This window comes from Homalodisca vitripennis, chromosome X (assembly GCF_021130785.1).
Source record: "Homalodisca vitripennis isolate AUS2020 chromosome X, UT_GWSS_2.1, whole genome shotgun sequence".
NCBI lineage: Eukaryota > Metazoa > Arthropoda > Insecta > Hemiptera > Cicadellidae > Homalodisca > Homalodisca vitripennis.
The window spans coordinates 48,934,028-48,954,673 of record NC_060215.1 but is presented as its reverse complement, the minus strand read 5'-3'; the positions used below and the strand labels follow the sequence as shown (position 1 = coordinate 48,954,673).

Below are 20,646 nucleotides of genomic sequence, written 5' to 3'. Positions count from 1 at the left end.
TAAGGACACGCAATGTGTAAGCATTTTTACATGTGTTCAAGTTGTGTATTCTGGGTTATGCTTCATATTGTCTTCCTGGTTTTGCTTTGTTTCTACTTATATTTGTGTTAGCATAAGCTGTTTCAGTTAATCCAACAAGGAGCTCTTATTCATTATTTCCTTGTAAAGAGGGAAACTCGGGAAATTTGTCTAGTTACTTGATTTTTGATGTCTCTAAAAAAATGTAATGTTTGACAGATGAGTTGTAAAAAGGATTCCTTTTGAAAAATATAATTTAGAATAATATGACTTTGATCTATATTTGGGACAGTTCCGTCTAAAATAATTATTACTCAAGATCCTACAAATATCCAATAACATCTCTATTACATGCGGGAACACCTCTCCGATTGGATGAACAGTGTTTGAAGTTGTGAAACTTGTACTCGTTACTTTTTACTAACAATTGTATTGATCAAATTTTGAATTACATAAATGCTATTTGGTGGAGAGTTGATACACATTATACTAGTATACATTCAAAATGTCAATGGAATGCGGTTCTAAATAAAAATGACAGTCATCTTATCATACAAAATGTAAATAGGATATTGGTTACTCAACCATTACCTTTTGATGTGAAGTCAACATACGGAATCACTCAGTAAATGGTCTGTATTGAAGTGAGTCTCTCGCTTGCTCCTTTTGGAAAACATCAGAGGGCTAAAACCGGTGGAATGTGGTATTCTCCTTTAGTAACTAGACGGGACATCTCTCAAAGGTCAGCGGTTTCACGACGCCGATTCGAGGTACCAAATTATATGAAAGCCCACAAAGGATATTTTCAGGACTCTAAGAGGACTTTGTATGCTTTCTCATCTTTCAAACGCAGGGATTATTCGTGTCTTTGTGGAAACCTTGTTCCGCATTTTACGCTCCACCTCTGTTGTTTCTGTCTCAACACGTCACAACGATTTTCTTTTAAGGAATCTACCTCATGAGAAGAACGTTTCTCCGTTTGTTTATCTGAATTTCTCTGGAAATTTTACTCGCCTACGCAGGGGTATCACAGCTATTCACACAGAAATGGAAAACGTTTGAAAACTGATTAGGTTATTGATATAGACTTTAATTTAACAAAATATTAACCCATTTAAACTTCAGTTGCTTATTTAAAAGAAAGGATTTTTTTCTTGGAAGAAGGAACGACGGGAAAGAAGCATCGGTAAGAATAGATAAAGTTGAATAACCAAATACAGAATGTTAGACAGGCTGTGGTACTGCGGTAGAGAGAAGTAATCCATTTGTAGGTTTCGTGGAAGCCTAAAAGTGAAATACCACGTTAAGGAACAGGAATAGCTATGCTTGGCTTTGATTCGCCATGAATTCCACGTATCTGTTCGTAGCAAACTATTCAAGCACATAGATATATAATTTTCATGTGTCAAAGGAGGTCGTGGTTATCCGGTCAATATCTCACAGTTGATATGGAATCTTTAGGTATTTGAGAGGTTATGTGTCGTCATTACAACCTGAAGTTACGAAAACGTCAACAGATTAGAATAAAAGTTGAACGTAGGATTCTATTTAAATGTAATACATTCACCACTGTGGAAATGCTTAATGTCATGCTATAAAACATTTAGCTTGCCAAAAATTTTACAATTTCAGGAATTTTTCGTAAAGAATTGTCAATGTTCCTCAATGTCGGTCCATTTCTTGGACGACCAGATCCGATGCTTCCAGTGTTGTCCTGTGACGCAGCAGAGGCGTGAAAACTTCAAGTAAATCCTTAATCATTTTTTGTCAACACAAGTAGATTTCTAAAAATTACTTCAATGAAGTAATGTGTTTTATAAAGTGATATTTTAAACAAAGGTATTGTTTAATTTCTCGTAAAATACATAATTAATAAATGGAATTCCTTCAGGAATATGATCTGTATAGATACTTCATACCCGTGCCTAAACCCAAAATCGACTTTACAGTTCAAATCATTAATACTAATAACTGTGTTGTTTGAATTTTTTTAATATTGTTATTATTATTCTTAATAAATAACATCAAATAAATGGATTTACACCTCAAATGAGGTGTTTAACATAGGTTCTAGCATTTTGATATTACGTTTTATAATTAGATTATAAGTACTAATGTATAAGACATTATGGATCATGTATCTCCGACATTATAAGCAGTAGGAGTAATATACATGGATAGAGTGGATTAATTGATTTATGATTAGTTCTTGCAGTACCCACTATGGCTCTTTTACTTATTATTTTTGTTTATAATTTTATATCTAAAATTATGACACAGTATCAAATTACTTACAATAAATAGTTATAATTTAATACTATGCTATCACGTCAAGTTACGTCAAATTTTGTAGATCCATGTATCACAAAGCGTCGTTTATGTCTATATTGTGTTTTTTAACTTTTTTGTGAACAGCATTTATTTATGTGCTTGTGTAGTTTATAGAAATATTTTCGGTTTTCATATTTTTTTATTTTATTCCTTTACTAAGTAACTGTTTACTGATTCCACAAAGGCGAATCCTGTTTCTATTTATTTACAGTAGGCCATCCAAAGCCGACGGTTATACCAGACTTTCATTGTGCTGTGAAAATTGTTATATGACTGCATCTGAACAAGACATGCAGAAAAACTATTGAAACACCTGTACAAAAATATTGCGATTTCTTGTTTTTGTTGTGCAATAAAGGACTTTTTCATTTCATTCCATAATCGAAAGGATCGGGTCACAAGCAATCATCGTGAAAATGTACACAGGACACAAGAAGAAAATTGGGAAGCGAGATTTATTAAATGGGTAGTCAAATACTTAGTTGGGTACTAAAACGTGTTTCTATAGAGTCCAATTAGCTATCACGTGATTATTTGAAGTGGAGGAGATATATGTTGTATAGAGAGGAAAAGGTACAGGAGCAAGTCGGTAGTACACAGTGTAAGGGATCACTCTGTCATATCGGAGTTACCCTAATAGATTCAGCACAAGTATCACTATTGTTCGGACAGTATTATAGCTTCATCCACTAGCATTAGGGTTACAAAGCAACTCGCGCCATTGTTCTAACGTATTACCTGCTAAGGTTTCCCGATTGCATATGTACACGGTACGATTCAAGCATTATCTCTATTGTTGTAATGTTGCGCGCTGAAATAACATTAATATGGAAAGTCCGATGTAATCTGTTCTACAGCCAGTTTAAATTATAATGCTATTCTGATGATACCATTTATTTTTTGTTTTACAGTGGTAATGTATTTGTCAATTCCACCGCTAATCAATCAGTGGCATAGAAAATCAATACGATCGCACTGTGAGACTTCATCGTTATTTTTTATAGAGTGGAATAAGGACAATTATCATACATATTTCGACATTGTATTGTAAAGTTAGCAAACCGTTCTTGCAGCTTTGCAATTGTTGTAACGTTCAAAGTACAGTACTAGTCGCATCTACAATTGCGTGTGAATTATATAAAACCTCCATATATAAATTAATAAATAGTTTAAATTTAATATCAAATGAGTTAGCTCTTAAATTTTGAGTATGAAATTGAGTTTACAAATCGCTTCGTGTTAAAGAGTTGTTTTACACAAGCCTTTTACGAGAACGTATTATGTGTCAAAATTTAAATACGGATTACATCTTCCTGTAATGAAATTCGTTGATGGATTACTTCTAAGAGGGCTTTTTCATATGGCAACTGCCCAAGAGTTGAGCTAAGATGACCGCGGTCGTAAGGTTCCACACCGCGCGCCGCGCAGCACCGGCTGTAAGGTTTGATAACAACAATTAATTGTTTTGACAGGTTACTGAGGGTTGAAGGGTAGAAGGGAAGGGAAGGGTTGTTGGAAGTACAATCGTGGCCGAGTTGCTGCCACATTGACGTTTAATCGATTCCCAGCTTTATGATTAATGTGCAGGGTTTTAAGCAAGATGTACAACTGCCATTGACAAATGTTAACCTCTATCAATCATATCGGCCAACACTTTACTTTTATAAGGAAAGATTACCGTTTCCATCTTATTCTGACTACTTCTGTTGTAACCGACAGCAGTTATGCCGAGTAAAATGATTAGTTATTTAACTAACAACGAAACATCCCGATATTGATCGGAACAACACGTCACTAGGAGTTACGTCATAAAAAGATCAAAACTATTATAACGTCTTCAGAATGTACAACGTAGGTCCAATTAATGTCATGTAAATTGCTTTATGAATCCAGCACATTATGTTGTATTTGTAGTAGTGTGCGATGTCATTTTTTACCTACGTTTCATGAACTAATGTATAATTTAATAATGTTCTAATAAATAATGTAATATTGTTCATATTTCATACAACAACCGCAAATTAATAAACCACAGCAGTGAATACTCTTCAAAGTACAATAGTTTAAATATTCTATGTGAATTGCAGTAATTGTGAATATGAAATAGAATGTGGTATTTGTGGTTCGATTTGTCCTAGGTTACTTAAAAAGTTATAAGGAAGAATTTATTGAAATCTCTATTATTCAAGACATTGTCCCTTTTTATGGATATATTGGCTTCTGGTCTCTATTTTCTATATGTACAAGTATATTGGCAACCGTCATCCAGCCAAAAATATAAGTAACCTCTAAATCGTCATTTTTATCGTGTATATAACAAATCTAAAATTGAGATATATTTTATGTGGTTTAGATTAACATTTTTCATTGTACTCTCGGCAACATAAATAAAATGAATTATTATATCGTGCCATTATTAGTTTTCAATTTGATCCCGTCTAGGTTATTCGTCTTGCACTAAGTAAAGGCTGCATTTAACAGTTTAGGGATTGTCGTTCATTGTAAGTTCGAAACTAACATGAGCGTGCATTTGACTTTTTCGTGCTTTACTGATATCCCCAATAATGTAATAAACCATACAAGTCACACGGAAATCAGTACTATAAAATAATTTAATATCCCGCAGACTGCTCACTCGTTTCTGACGCATTCTCTGGGAGTCAGATGAAAGTGGCGGAGTAGGCAGATGTGAACGAGCTGGATCCCGGATTTTAAGGAATCAGAGTACAAGCGTGTTTTGGCTGACAAACGTACTCGTATTTATCGAGTTGCGTCTATGCACCGTTAAAATATACTTTGAGTATTTAGAGATAACGAGAACAAACCTGTATGTGAATCCGATGAAAAGAGACTTCTTTAACATAAAGCTTCGGCACTGTTCACAAACGTGGAAGTAGTTCGCTGCTTTCGTTGGTCTAATTAGGGAATGTGATCTTGCCGAGAACATACCACTAACGACCGAAAGGGAGGGATTAAACGTGAAACAAAGGCGTTTAATGTCACTTGACGGCGCGACTGTGATCGATTTAGTGGTCTTTGGAAAGAGGATTATTTCTTCTTGTGATCGCTGTGGTCTGGATCCAATTGAAGGTTTTCAGCAGAATCCGATTTAGCAATTCATTTCCATTGAGGCAACAATTTAGATAAGTACCTTAATATTTTTCCAAACTACTAATCCGTTTTAAATGTTCTTGTGCTCGAGATTAAATGCCATGTGTTGGTATTACGAAAAGGTTTATTGAAAACCGTACTTTATGGGTTTGTTTCCGACATACATATTATTTTAAAATACAAAAGAGAAACATTCCTATTTAGTATTTCAAGTTCTTACATTCTGTCTTTCACACTTTATTGGAATCACTAATACGTGTTTAAATAGTAAAATAGATCAATTTATAGCAACTATGATTTCTAGCAGATTTGGTCATTTTGGATAACTTTCTTTGTCCCCATGAGGTTGTGAGTATATATTTCTGTAATAATCTTATAAAATGGAACAAGCCCAAGACATTTCTTTTGAAGTTAGGCAGATCTGATAAAAAAGGCATAAATATTTAACCTGATATAACTTAGGCTCAAGGTCAGTGCATTTTACAGTATAGTGCATAATAATTAAACTTGTTGAGAACTATTTTTGTGTTTCAGTTGAAACTGCGACCACTGCGAGGGAAATTATTTATCATGTGCAATGAATCACAATGTTCATCTTATGATGCGTGAAACGCTTTGACAAACGGAAGGAGAAAACGTTTTTGTGTTATTTAATTATTTTGGGTGTTGTCTTGTATTATTTGAATATAGTTACTTCCGAAATTTAAATTAGAGGAAGTCTACCCAATTGACGATGGCAAATTAGTCATTTCAGTTCAACTTAAAATATAAATAATTAATATATAATTTTATTTAAGTCGCAAATCGCACCTAAAAAGTTGGAATATTTCAGTCTCATATAACTAATTGGGTTTTGTGTGCAATTACTAATATGTTTTTCTTAATTAAATGAAGATTGGACACAAAAGTCTTAGCTAAAGTCAAAGCTAAAGACCAACATTAAAATGAAACTATTTTTTCAATAATTTCCCAAAAACTACGTAGCTTCCGACCGGGGCTGTCATTAGCAAACTCCATTGTCTTGAAAATGGTATATTCGTGTTTCCAAACATCGTATATACAAAAACTCCCTGATTTTCCAGTTTGACACGATCCTATATTTACTCATCACTTAGCATATATTTAATCAGAGGGATAGATTTGTAACGTAGTAACTACGAGTAGTTTAATGAAGAACTATTTCAAAAACATTTAAAGTGATCAACCAGTCTTTTGTTGCTCAAATTGAACTGTGCTACAAAAACCTACAAAGGATCATTTTGTTAATAGGGCAGTAAAAACACTGAAAAGGAAAGAAAATAAAAGGGAATTAAATCTCGTAAATAACGGCATACTTGTAATGGTAGCATACTTTATTATTCGTAAATTGCAATAAATGTTCTTTAATCGATTGGTAACTGACCGATAAATTACAAAGTGGACAAGGTAGAGGTGGTGGTGGTGAGGTGATTCATACTTTTACACTATATCTGATCTTTCCGCCACTACATTTCGAAATTAATGCCTTTTGGTGGTTTAAATAAAAACTGTTATGTTCATTTCAAATGTGTACAGTATTATTCCAATCGAGACAATATTTTGTACACCAATATGGCTTGATTAATTTATCAGAGTAATAAACAAGTAGGGAGAGATGGAAAGTTTCTTACTTAATGGGACAACAGGTGTCGGACAGTGATTAACCAGTGACCACCGGATCACTGTGCTTTATGAAAAACTCGCCATTAAGCGGTTTGTATGATTATTGATGTTTAACTTTTAGCGTCTAGCAATTTTTTATTTGGCCTAAAGAACGAAGTTTGTGGCAGATACAACCCCGTTTTTGTGTTGTGGTATTATCTTCAAATCGTCATTCAAGTTTTCTTTTTAAATGGTTCTATGAAGTGTTTTGCCCTTTGATAGAGGAAATAGTCTTCTAGACTCGCTGAGTCACGCCCAGGCAGTACAATAGCTTCTTCTTTAAGAGTTTGGTTTGAAGTTAGTCCGAAAAAGAAGGCTATATTTTAATTGGTGGTGGATTAAGATAAACCATCGCACAGCGCACCAGATTACAGTGACGATTATTGAGTGAATAGACAGTTTGGTGATGCAGCTCACCGTGACAGAAACTCGTCACGTCTTGCGAATCAGATTGCAGTTAAAAGTAGTGAGTGAATAGTAAGGCAGTTGGGGATGCAGCTCGCCGTGACAGAAACTCGTCACGTCTTGCGAACCAGATTGCAGTTAAAAGTAGTGAGTGAATAGTAAGGCAGTTGGCGATGCAGCTCACCGTGACAGAAACTCGTCACGTCTTGCGAACCAGATTGCAGTTAAAAGTAGTGAGTGAATAGTAAGGCAGTTGGCGATGCAGATCCCCGTGACAGAAACTCGTCATCGCACAGCGCTCCAAAATACGGTGACGAGGACGAGGACGGGGATGCCGTTTCCAACCTGCTTAATCAAGTCACATGACAGCCCTCAAACGTTAATAAACCCTCTCTCCCTCCCCGTCAACCACCGACCCCACCCCTTCCTCTGTGCTGCGGTTGTGGAACAATCGCTGCCAAAAAACTAATAAAACTGTAATTAAATGAAGAGGGAACCACCTTCATATCGCGACCGAATGTAATAAACTGGGATTTCGAATGTGTAACCTCAATCAAGATGTTTGTGTCGAGTATCATAGCGGTTTTATTTCAAAAATCGCGTTCAGCCATTGCACTTGCCATTGTTTGTGTTTAACCTCAGTATCCAATAATGCATTTACTGTTTCATATGTGTGTGAGTATATATATATATATATATATATAAATTGACAAAAACTTTGGGTGTAGAAATGAAGCAAACCTATTTTTATGTTTCGTTATTCTTTCCACCTCGCTCCAAATCATTATAACAACGCCAGACTAATTTCTGTTTTCATTGTATTCTACAACAATGAGTAGTCGTAAGTAAGTACAACATAGTCATTGTCGAGCAAATATATAAACTTTACAATGCGGGTATAAATGACTGCTAATAATTATGAATATTGCTAGATAATGAAACAATGCATTATAAAATCACTAAGATAAACCATATTTCAAATTCATTCATATTTCATCTTTTAGTTTGTATAGGCCGTAATGCTACTAATTCAGGCCTCAGATTTCATAACAAAGTAAAACAAAAGTATTCTTGTGAGTCATGCAATAATATACTTTTTGAACATATTTTATGTTACTCTTCATATACTGTTAATTCTGTTTTCAGTACTAAGTTCCTATTACTAAAATTAACAAATTACTTCATTTCTTGTATTATTGATACAACTTTTGAAGTTCATTCCACTAATTTGCATTAGAATCTGTAAACGTTTTTTGTGTTAAGTATATAAAAGAATTATGTTTTCATTTAATTAAAAGATGTCTAGTGTATATAACAGTAAATTTCCATTTTTCTTGTTGATACGATAAACTTGCCAATTTTCAATATGCCTTTGTTTTGTTTGAACTGCAGTGACAAATGACGCATTGCCAGAAAAGTTTATCTTTAGGACGATTGATTCTGGAACCGTTCAAGATAATATTTTCTACCAAACAAACGGTTCATTTTCCGCGGGAAATTTCCAGATTATTTATTTAAGCTGAGTGGAGCAATAAGGCAAAGAGTGGCGAGTGGTGGACTGTGATGACCCCACCCCCCTCACAGCCCCCCGCCCAGCTCACCACCCCTCTCGTCCAGCGCATGACAGCTCGTCCTCACGCGCTTGCGCTTCTTTACACTTCCCCTGTAGGATAAAATGCATCAAACAAACAAAAAATATGTTGTATATAAAGAACTATTTTTATGCAATTTCTTTCTTTACCAATTGGACTTCTTTTCGAGCTAGGTTTTATGGTACAGTTCCTAATTGTCTAATTGTTGCTCTTTTTATCAGTAGCAATCTAAAATTGTTATTACATTCAGATTCACGCGGGGGAGGAGGGACTTTTTTATTATTATTACTTTAACAATTTACACGAATAGTAATTTACTGGGTAAAAGTTAAACTTATAGAGATTCTCGGCTATGTTTGAAACAATCAAATCGTTTGTTCTGGTGTGTCTAAGATCATTACGTATTAAATAGTGATTCTAGCTATACTCAAATAGTATATCTATGATACAATATTATAATATTGTGAATGCCTTAAAAAATGTTAATTAGAAGCTTTGAATACGATGTAAATGCCCATATATTACTGAGGCTTCGAATTTGTCAAATTACTTATGGACTATTACAATTGCTTAAAGTTATACTCGATCATAAAATCGATGAAGTATACTGCGTCTGGTGAAATATAATTAAAAAATCTTGATCTATTCCGCCAGTGAAAAGATCAAAGTAGAGTAACTCATTCCAAGCAAGCATCTAAGCAATTTGAGTCGATTCGTTTAAGGACGAGTTCCCATGACCTGAAATAATCTCAAAGCTTGCTCATGTCAAGTGATTACAAGTGATTGTCAAGGACTTTACCAATAACATTTTAAATCCATGCATTCTCGCTAAAGCGTTCGAACTTTGCTTAATTTAAAAGCATAGTTTATCAACGGTAGAGGTGTGAATGGCCTCTCTGCGCCGAGCGGTTGCGGGAAATTTAGCACGGGAGAGCAACGGTGGGTGGAGTGAAAAACACGAGACATTAGGGGGTATATTGATGTTCTATTACCCATACGGGCATTAGTGCCGGTATAGGTAGAAGGACGGAAACCACGACCCTTCGGTCGCTACTGAACTGTTCAGTACTGTATCATGTGTCATCATTTCACGTGGTAACGTATAAACAATTATTCACTCGCGATATTGTCTCTGTCCGTAGTCACACGTATACACTACAGCCATTTCACCAATAGTAAGTGCTCTCATAAATAAATCGAACTTTATTTTATATAAGCTCATAAAAGTTATACATAAGAAAGGTTTTTAAACCACTTCCATTTTATTAATATTTTACATTTCATTAAATTTTTATTGGCTAATTAATACACTGTTTTTCTTTGCCTTATTTAATATCACCGATCTTTCACAAGGATTGATTCCGTTACAATGTAGAATATTAAAATTCTACAAAACAGTAACAATGTGTAGGATAATAGTGTTTGTTTGATATTTAGATTGCTGCAAACTCTCACTTATGTATCGTGTAGCTTACAGACAATTTCAATGCTTAGCTTAGAAGTGAACAGCCAAGAATTTAAAGGATGAATTTTATAGAACATATAAATATTGCGTAAGTTAATTAGTTTTGTACAACGCTTATACAAATCTAAACAAACAACAGCGTCCCAGGAAAACACGGAACGAACTTGTCACATCACATAAGGCGAAGGTATCCTTCATTTAGTTTTTATTATGACATTAAACTGTGACATAGTAATCTGACCGAAGCTCTGTTTTCTGTTGCAGGGAGCGTCCTCTAGTCTGGTGGTCAAGTTTGCTGATACGGAAAAGGAACGCCAGCTTCGGCGAATGCAACAGATGGCGGGAAACATGAGTCTCCTGAACCCTTTCGTCTTCAATCATCAGTTCGGAGCGTACAGCGCCTACGCCCAAGTCAGTCCGGAGGTTCGTACTCTGTAGTAAAAACTATAAGATGAAAACTTCCATCTACATAGGATAAATCATGCTTGTGTGTTTTAAAACGACATGGTCACACAATTACCCATCCAATAAATGCAATTTTTTTAATACTCAGTGACACTTGATTGATACAAAAAACTGTATATTATATCAAGCAATATTACAATGTTATATAATTTTTTTACATTTTGTATGACAAAACTTAATGGAGGTACCGATTTTATTATCAAATCAGGACTAATGAGTAATACTTCTAAATACTCTGAAAAACTCAGAATTGTGTGAAAATATTTTCCTCCTACCACTTTTATTTACTTAAACATTCCCTTACATGACCTTCGTATATGTACCATTTGTAAGAGATACATAGAATAGTGTATTACACAAGACGGTTCCGAGATCCCACACCGTTGTCTGTCGCCGTAGCCAAGGGGTAAGGCTACGGCTTTCTAAGTTTATAAGTTGGATTCTCGGGAGTGAGTAGAAATTTGTAAAACTATTTGAACCTTTTTCTCTTTAAACTGTTCAATATCAAAAACTTTAAATGACACGGACGTTGAAAAATCTCTTACAATAAGAAAAAAGAGGAAAAATCGCGCGAAAATGTTCTGCTCTAGTTCCACTTTACAATTAGTTGACACCAGCTCATTACGAATAAAGAAAGCGTGGGCTACACGTAACATTACCGATGCACACTCGAAGCAAACAATCCTCGGGCTCAGTAGTATGTCGTTTATTTCAGTTCATTACAAAATGAAATACAGATCCGGATGGACTTAAAAATGTGTTTGTGTAAATATTAAAAGGCAATCTCATTACTAACAGTGATGCTGATTATTTACGTCTGGCTGCGGGAACGTAGCGAACGTGTTTATGACAACCGCCGCTGCACAAAGCTGGACCTGCGGCTTTATGTCTGCCAGTTTGGAACTTTTCTACACTTCTGACAGTCTTTGTATAGACTTTTTCACTCGCAGCAGAACCACACGCTTCCTTTGTTTTAAGTCGTGTCGAGCTGTTTGTTTTTAACAACAAAATCACGACTAGTGATATTATTTTGCGGACAGGCTACTAGGTGTAAAGCCCATAAGTGTGGTGAAGTGCATCTCGAGAACCCCTGCAGGTCGAGATACAAGTGCAGTTGTTGTTACAGTTAGGCATTAAAGTGATATTTGTTTAAAACCCATCGGTATGCTTAAATCGTATCAAAGTCTCTATGATAAATCATGGTCTCAATAAATCATGCCAGACTTTATTAGATAACAATACGTAGGATAATTGTGGATTTTCAAAGCAACAGCCATTCGATAAAAACAGGATGAACGAAAAACCCTTTAAACACTCCACTCGCAATTATAGGCATGTAAAATTCTAATATTATGCAGTTCTGTAATCAAGTCTGTGATACTACTTATGATACGGTTCTAAATTTTTGTGAAGTCTATTATATATATAGTATATATACTGTATATATATATATATATGTGTGTGTGTGTGTGTGTGTGTGTGTGTGTGTGTGTGTGTGTGTGTGTGTGTGTGTGTGTGTGTGTGTGTGTGTATATATATATATATATACTGAATTTGAAAGGTTGCAGTCATATCCGTATCTTCAGGCGTTTTCTGTGGCCCAGATTTCTAAACGCTCCCATAATTCATGTAAGCGCTTTCTTGAATGAGCAAAGATATTTTTTTTCCTGTCTGAAGGTAAAGTACCTATGGTCTGTGACTAAACAATTTTAAAATACTTAAACCCGACTGAAAAACCAATAGCATAATACGTATTTAACAAGATATTTGGAGATGTTTGGTAAATATCATCAAATATTTATTAATTATAATTCTGTATGTACTATAGTACCATTTACCACTTTTATGTTTAAAATAATAAACATAACTGAAATGCATACCTATACAGGGCGTTTGCTGTGTTTTGAACCCCTAAAAATGTTGGTAATCGTTCAACTTTTCAAAATGAAACCTTGCACAGCATAAAAGCGTCGATATTACTTTCGGTGCATATCATAAATATTACCTCTGGTCAAGATGCATATCATTTGAAGATCATATCATGATGATACAAACTATAAAAATGCGTAATTTCGTTAAATCAGTTAAAGCATTTTAAAACAGACAATAAACAAGTTATAAAAGTGTTACACAAGCAGTTCGCAAAAACGAAATAATGGGACTAAAATTACGTAGGGCGAGTAATTCTAACAATGGGAAAGCGTACGATGCATACAGTATGTATGACATGGCTTTACCGCAATAGCCTTCGCGATTCAGCCGATATTCAAGCAATTTGGGGCCGTCCATATTTACGTGAGGTGATTTTGGTCAATTTGAGGAGATACCTCCAGCTTTATGGAATTTTCTTCTACAACCCAATGCCCCTGATAAGTGTATTCTAATTTTTTGTATCTGAGTTACTTATTCTTTATAATCTCTTACTTCACTCATATCGATAACTTTTATTTGCTCGTGTTTCAACCAACAAAGCCGTAGAAAAATTTTTGGTTTTCAGGAAGATATCTTATCATTAACTTAATCCTTAGTTAAGAACTTAAGTAATAAATTATATTTTGAGGAGAATAGGTATATAGTAATAGTGTTTTGTGTTGTGTGTATTGTAGTAGCATACGCTGATTTTGGTAGAGCCGGTTATTTCACGATTTAAGGCATCGGTCTTTGGATCTAAGTTAGAGATAGCACAGGATCAAATCCTATATGTGATCGTAGCACTTTTTCTCGGTGCTTGGTCTTGTACCGTCTCTGATCCTTATTCTGTTTAACAAGATCCTCGCACAGGCCTTTGGATCATGAGTATTATGAAAATAAAGACGAAAAGTGAATGTTTTTGTAATGTGTTATTCAAAAAGAAATTAATGAAATACTGTACTCACCAAGACATTTCTATAAACACAACTGGCTTAGACATCCACACATGTGGCATTATCTAATATTCCAGGTAACTTATTAAAACTTTTAAAAATTAATTTTGTGCTAAATACAATTAATGAGCACAGTAAACGTAATCATCAACGAAAAGAATAACTACCAAATCCGTCGTGTGGAAACAGTTGTATAAAACGTTTCGTACCTTCCTCATTGTTGCGAGATAACCTCTTCCTCTGTACTGCGAAGCTTTACGAAATTTCCGGAAGCTCTCTCTACTGTCCGTAATGAATGAATGGTCGCTATTACTCTTTGTTTATTGATACTCTAACATGATAATTGTGTTTTTCTTTTGTTTAGTTTTAATAACGTTCTTTTGTTCTTTGTATACTGTGTTTTAACGGATGCTCTAACTATGCTGGTATTTTTCGAATCGTAGGCTTTGAGGGTTTATATGAAAGGTGGGTTACACTCACGAGAAAACTAATATTAAATTTCAAACACCAAAATTATCTGTTGACGTGTCTTTTCCGAACGTTTGAACGTCACTAAAACTCATATCACCTTATGTGTGTGTGTGTGTGTGTGTGTGTGTGTGTGTGTGTGTGTGTGTGTGTGTGTGTGTGTGTGTGTGTGTGTGTGTGTGTGTGTGTTTCAGTGTTTCAATAGAATCCTATCCTACTTTGCTCTTTTTTTATAAATGGTTAGCATAAGTATCTTTTAATTTTGTCAAACCATTTTCGTTATAAGGATAGACGCATATATCATTCCAAATGTATTTGTATCCTCCTATATTTTAGTTCTTCCATCGTTACATACTACATCTTCAGAAAGAACTGGAATAGATCCGATCTCACGCATTTTTTAGACTCTTGTTCTGTTAATAGTTATAATTCCAAACGTCCCTTGTCAAAAACGATAGGATTTATTACAGTTATTATTAAACGACGCAGCAGATGTGTATCTGATGAAAAACTTGGGCTTCACTTCCGCTCATTACTAAAGTAAAGAATTAAATGTAAGAAACATTGTACTGTTGACTAAAGAGTCTTAGTTAACCTTTGATGAAGGTGAGCGACATCATATTTTAAAACATCATGTTATTTTTCAGTACAAAGTATAATGTTTGACGGATCAGACCACCTTTTTTTCTGTTTTATATATATATATATATATATATATATATATATATATATATATATATATATATATATATATATATACTAGGATAGTAGGTAACAATAGTGATTTTTATTAATAAAAAAATAATCGGTGAATCATAAATTGGCAATCAGATGACTAAACAATTTATTGAACTCGGTTATCGTTTCATTGCAGTTTCCAATATTATAAAACACCTAGAATAGAACCTCAGTATCTTTATTCTAGATCAATCAATTATTCACTACAGTTATATTTATATTATAGTTCGTACATGTTTAATCAGAAATATTGTTCTAAATACATTGTTATTTTAACAGTTATAACGAAGCACCTGTAAAATCAAAACAGCGTTTTTATTAATCACCAGTTACGTGATGCATCCATTGCAATAACGACTTTTCCCTGTTAGAATATAACACTTCAAACATTAATCAATAGAACGAAATTCCCAATTATACGGTTCCATTGTCTAGCACAACCTCCCCATACACAGACTTTCGGCATTATCAGGATCAGTGGCAAAGTTGTCAACTTTGTTCAAGAGCCATTCATTGAAGACAGGATGTGGAGTTTCCTTGCTCTTCTCTTTTTTATAAAGTTGCATTACCGGAAGGTATAAGAAACTCCCCAATCTGTTATTTAAAATCAGTACGTATTGGTGCGTAATTATGATGGTTTAAATATTTCTTAATAATAAATCATTCTTATGTCTTACAAAACAATAACTATTGATGTAGTACTGCACTGCACCTTATAGTCGGTCTTTGTCTTCTGCGCTGACGTTGCTTTTATTTGGGCAATTTACGGTTACGTATAAGTAAAATTATAAAACATTATGCATATTAAAAATGTATCACATGGTATTTTTAACCCTTTCAACTTCCTCTCATTTCAATCTCCACTAAAACAAGCGTAGCTAAATTCATTTTCCCTCATAGAAGGAAATTCCTCTATACATTTCACAAAAACTAGATTTTGCTAGGGTTTGCGCTAATACACTGTACAGTGACTCTTGGATCTTAGACTATTTTTGAAAATGACTATGGATTTATCTGCGTTCAAATCCATGTACTTTCTAGTCGCCGTGCCCCTGAAAAGTATAAAATAATTAAGATCTTCGTATATAATTTGTCTTATTTATTAAATATGTATTCTTTTTTTATACGCCTTTCATTTTTTGGATTTCCGAACAATCTTTCCAATTTTCTAGTCCTTCCTCCAATTCCCTCTCTATGCTTCTAATATATTCTTGATTTCAATTTGCCCTACACTTACTTGCTAGCCTGCAACTCTTTTATTACCCGTTGCGTCACGTAATCGTTATGTCACAGCAGCAGGCAGCTTTGATGGCTGCTGCCCAGGGGACCGCATACATCAACCCTATGGCTGCACTTGCCACCCACGCCACTCTCAATGGGATGGCGAACTCGGTGGTTCCTCCAACATCAGGTAAATTTCCCTGACTAAATATACGTATACTGAATAATAAGATACACTTTGAAATAATATTACAGTAATTTGATGTTTTCAATCCTTCGGGAAATTGTTCTGAATTGTTGTTTTTTACGCATTCAGGTGTAAAAGTTGTTTAATAATATATGTAGGAATTTCTAACAAGTAAAGTTTAAAACATAAGATCATAGTGATTGTTTAAACTACCACAAAGATGTGATTTTAAATGTTGTCAATTATTTCTTTATAAATGCAACTTTAAAATAACAGGAATTGTTTAAAGTGATCATCATTACGATGAAGATCGCTAGATTTGAAAAATATGCTGTTAATATGAAGTATCTTATTATTCTACCACCATACCTAAGTGTTCCTTACATTTTTCACTACTATTTTATGATTGTGCTCCTTGAGATGATGATATTAGACAGGTTAAAACTGTTGGAATCGTAATATTAATAAATTATTAGACAATCACAATATTATGTTATTAGTATATTTGCTTTTATTTTTGTATATAGAACTGGTATAATATTTACGTATGAAAATCTATTATTAGAAATACATAACATACTATTTTCAACTTTCAGAAGAATGTTGCTTGTTGCTTTCAAATACAAAAGCGAACAAATCAGTAAATATTTATTTCAGAGGAGTCAGGACCAATTCCTGAGGAAAATTCAAACCCATAACGCTGACTTATCAAAGAGATGGACTCAAAGGAATGCCCTGTCAATTTTACAGTCTTCATATTCAACTTTATTTTTTCTGAACTTTTAAAAGATGGAATTCTCCAGAACAATACATAAAGATATAAATCAAGGGCTGTCTTTAAAATGTGATTTTGAAGACCTAATGTGGTGAAAATAATTGGCCACGTTGTCAGTTGCCGTGTTTCTTTTCTCTGACAAAAGTATTTTTCTTCTGAAAGAATATTGTCGACATCCACACAAACAAAAAGAATGACCTTTGTTGTTCTTTTTAATATTATTTCCATTTGACTTGGAGCCGGTCTTTTGTTGCTGCTACAAAGGCTCAACATCATTTGTGATAATGAATAAAACTGAGAAATGTATTGTTTGTATCTTCTCATGGAAACCTTTTCATGTTTATTAGTTTATATTTTTTAAGTAAATTATTCGTAATTACACTTTTGCTACTTTTAAAGTCGCAACAAACTCGTGTATCCAGTGACCTAAATTATTTGTTAAAGAGCCTGAAATGGGTAAAAACACAGCTGTGGAAACAAAACATTAGCATCGATCTTGAAGAAGAACTATCTTTCTTATCTGTTTACGATCTTTATCTCTATGTGTTTCATTCGTTTGATAAAACATTTCCTGTGTTTTATATTTTAATGTGAGATAACAACTGTTGATGTTATGTGTTCTGTGTACATTTAAGTAGAATTCTTTAGTGTTGGCAGTTAACAAAATTAATGTTTGCTTTTATGTCAATCGATGTTTTTTCTTTCCGATTAACACTTTTTCAGTTGATGTTTGATGTTGTACGCTCGATGTTCACTTTTACAACCGCCAGCACAACTTCGTGAATCCTAAAAGGAAGAATGTCAAAGAATTCTAAAAGAGTCATAGGTCGCTCTACTGGATCATAGCGTTTGACGCGCACAAAATTTAGAAATCTTTAAAATGAGTAAACATTGAGATCTGTTGTTCACACCTTTCAGCTGAAGGTCTTATTGAACAGCCACTAAAATGATATGTAACTGAATTCCACTCGTGGGATTGAGATTACCGTGTGCCTGAAAGTGTTGAAGTAGAATAGTCCTGAAAGCCGGGATGTTGTAACTGACTGACGGTCGGATGTTGCGCCAGGATCGGGGACAGGACAGTCCGTAAACGGCGCATTGCCCAGTCTCCCGTCACCAACTATGCCTAACTTCAACATGGCTCAGACACCTAACGGGCAGCCACCCTCCTCCGACCCCGGCGTCTATACTAACGGCATCCCACAAACATACCCAGCACGTAAGTATTAAGTATCGTATCATATGTTACACTACAATTCCTAGCTTACAGTAACGGAACAGAGCCATTTCAGTTTTCACCTCATTTTGACATTCTTTCTTTGGGATTTTGGCTGTGTTTAATGTGTTCGTTCACGGTGTCCCGGTAAGTACTCTCTGCTTTTTGTTCCTTTCTTCTTACTTACACAGCAAAAAATCACAAAGGAAGATGTCTCTCATCGGGTGAGAATTTTCAAACGCTCAAAAACTCTCTGAGAGGACACAAAGCTTTCATCCGTCAAAACTTATACAAGAAACAATTTCGCCTCTTTAGCGCTCAAATACAGTATTATTTCATTTTACCATTCATGGTAGATATTCATTGGATTACATAAGTATAGCCTACTGTATGTTTATGTATATTTGTGTATGAAATGTTTGTTTGTTTCTTGTAACTAATCCATGCTTACGATAACACAATTAATCTGCCTGTCCAAATAAATGTGTGCCCCTCTGTATATTGAAATCTTCAGCTCAGTTTTTCAATGACGGGTTTTTAAAACCTCTATTGATCTATAACATTTCAAAGTAAACTAATTGTTATTTGAAAACTATTGTAAGAATGGTTTAGCTACAGTACACAATTAACCTTTTTTTCGATCCAACATTCTTTGTAGATAGTCTCAATTTGTGATGATGCACTTAGCTTAATTGAACCTTTCACAAAGTGTCAATAAGTAATTTTGTATTACACTCATCACAGGCTGCAGGGAAACGTTGGAACATCTGCAGAAAGTAAATGAACAAAGAAGAACTAGAATAAAAATCTGGTCACGTATACTCTGACACCACTGAGATGATAATTTAATCTGTTTCACACATTTAGTTCGGAACAATTATTGACATAAATATAACACTATTTCTATAAAGGCCAAAAACTGTCTATTGAATCGTACTTGCTGTTATATTATATACATATTGTTTGTTGGTATGTAGTAGAACATTATTCACAAAATTTTAATAGCAATTATTTTTCGGTTCATAAATTACTGAACTGATCTGTTACTAAGGTAGAGTAATATTATACTGGTAGCAAAACATTAAGAGATAACATAGAAGGGCATACCAGAAAAATAAAATACACTAAAAACAAGTTACCTCTATGGTTTTTTTGAGAACACTTCATGTCTAGGTTATCTAGTCGTTGATCATTGGCATAATCAAGGGATATAGGTTTATTGCAGATACAGTAGAGATGTTAAACAATGAACCCGGCTACTCATTTATTATGTAGGTGTTGAGTGATCTACTCTGTCGGTGTCTATACTCTACTGTCCTCCTCATCCGTAACTAACTATATTGGCACTAGTATCATAGGTTTGATTGTGTAGGCCACCTTTTAGCTATTGGCCTCTGTGATGATTGCCATCAACCAAATACAGAACATTTACTTCCGAATTAAATGCCCGAGTTTGCTTGCTTTTAAAAGTATTTTTAATAATGATTTAATTAGATTGCCTTCATAACCTGAGATTGTGTTATAGATGCACTACATCTGTCCATCCCTGCACCGGGGCTAGCCAACGGAGAGGCAGCTCTTCAACATGCTGCAGCCTATCCCGGTATGCAGCCCTACCCAGGAGTCGGTACGTTCATCTCTCCTACCTACTATTTTAATACAGATTCTGATTACCTTGAAATTAATAGTCTGGAATATATACTTGCCCGTGAAGCCTGTATCCTTGCACCAACCTCAAAGCCAAGGCTATGGGAATGGTCAGGATAAGAAGATTAAAACAGAAGATTGGTGTCTTCTTTTTTTAATAACAAGTTTCATAAAGAATGTAATTCCTAGGTAAAGGGTGAACTTAGGTCTGGCTTTAGTACTGACCAGTTCAAAGTGGCATTGTAAACTAAAAATCTACCTCCTCATCTTAAAATTGGTCATGACTTAAATATAAAATTGAATATTTTTGGCCCTACAATTATTTATATAATTTCAAGAATATCAAATTCGTGCATTTTCAAATAATCCTGCCCATTTCTGGACTCAATTTTTAATCAAGTGTCAGTTGGAATAACTGAACTTTAAATAATGCTTTAAAGGTTACTATTTAAATTATGTGATA

General features: G+C 34.4%; 1 protein-coding gene across 4 annotated transcripts in view; it reads left to right on the top strand.

The window, feature by feature from the left end:
* The window catches only part of LOC124368986 (CUGBP Elav-like family member 4), a 198,512-nt gene that overhangs the window by 151,921 nt on the left and 25,945 nt on the right, over positions 1-20,646 (top strand). For 3 of the 4 annotated variants that reach the window (XM_046826573.1, XM_046826571.1, XM_046826574.1), the window contains 4 exons: positions 10,867-11,025; positions 16,431-16,548; positions 18,387-18,539; positions 20,062-20,163. In XM_046826573.1, the coding sequence (XP_046682529.1) occupies positions 10,867-11,025; positions 16,431-16,548; positions 18,387-18,539; positions 20,062-20,163 (532 nt within the window). The remainder of the gene's footprint in view (positions 1-10,866; positions 11,026-16,430; positions 16,549-18,386; positions 18,540-20,061; positions 20,164-20,646) is intronic. The other variant, XM_046826572.1, reaches the window with a different exon arrangement.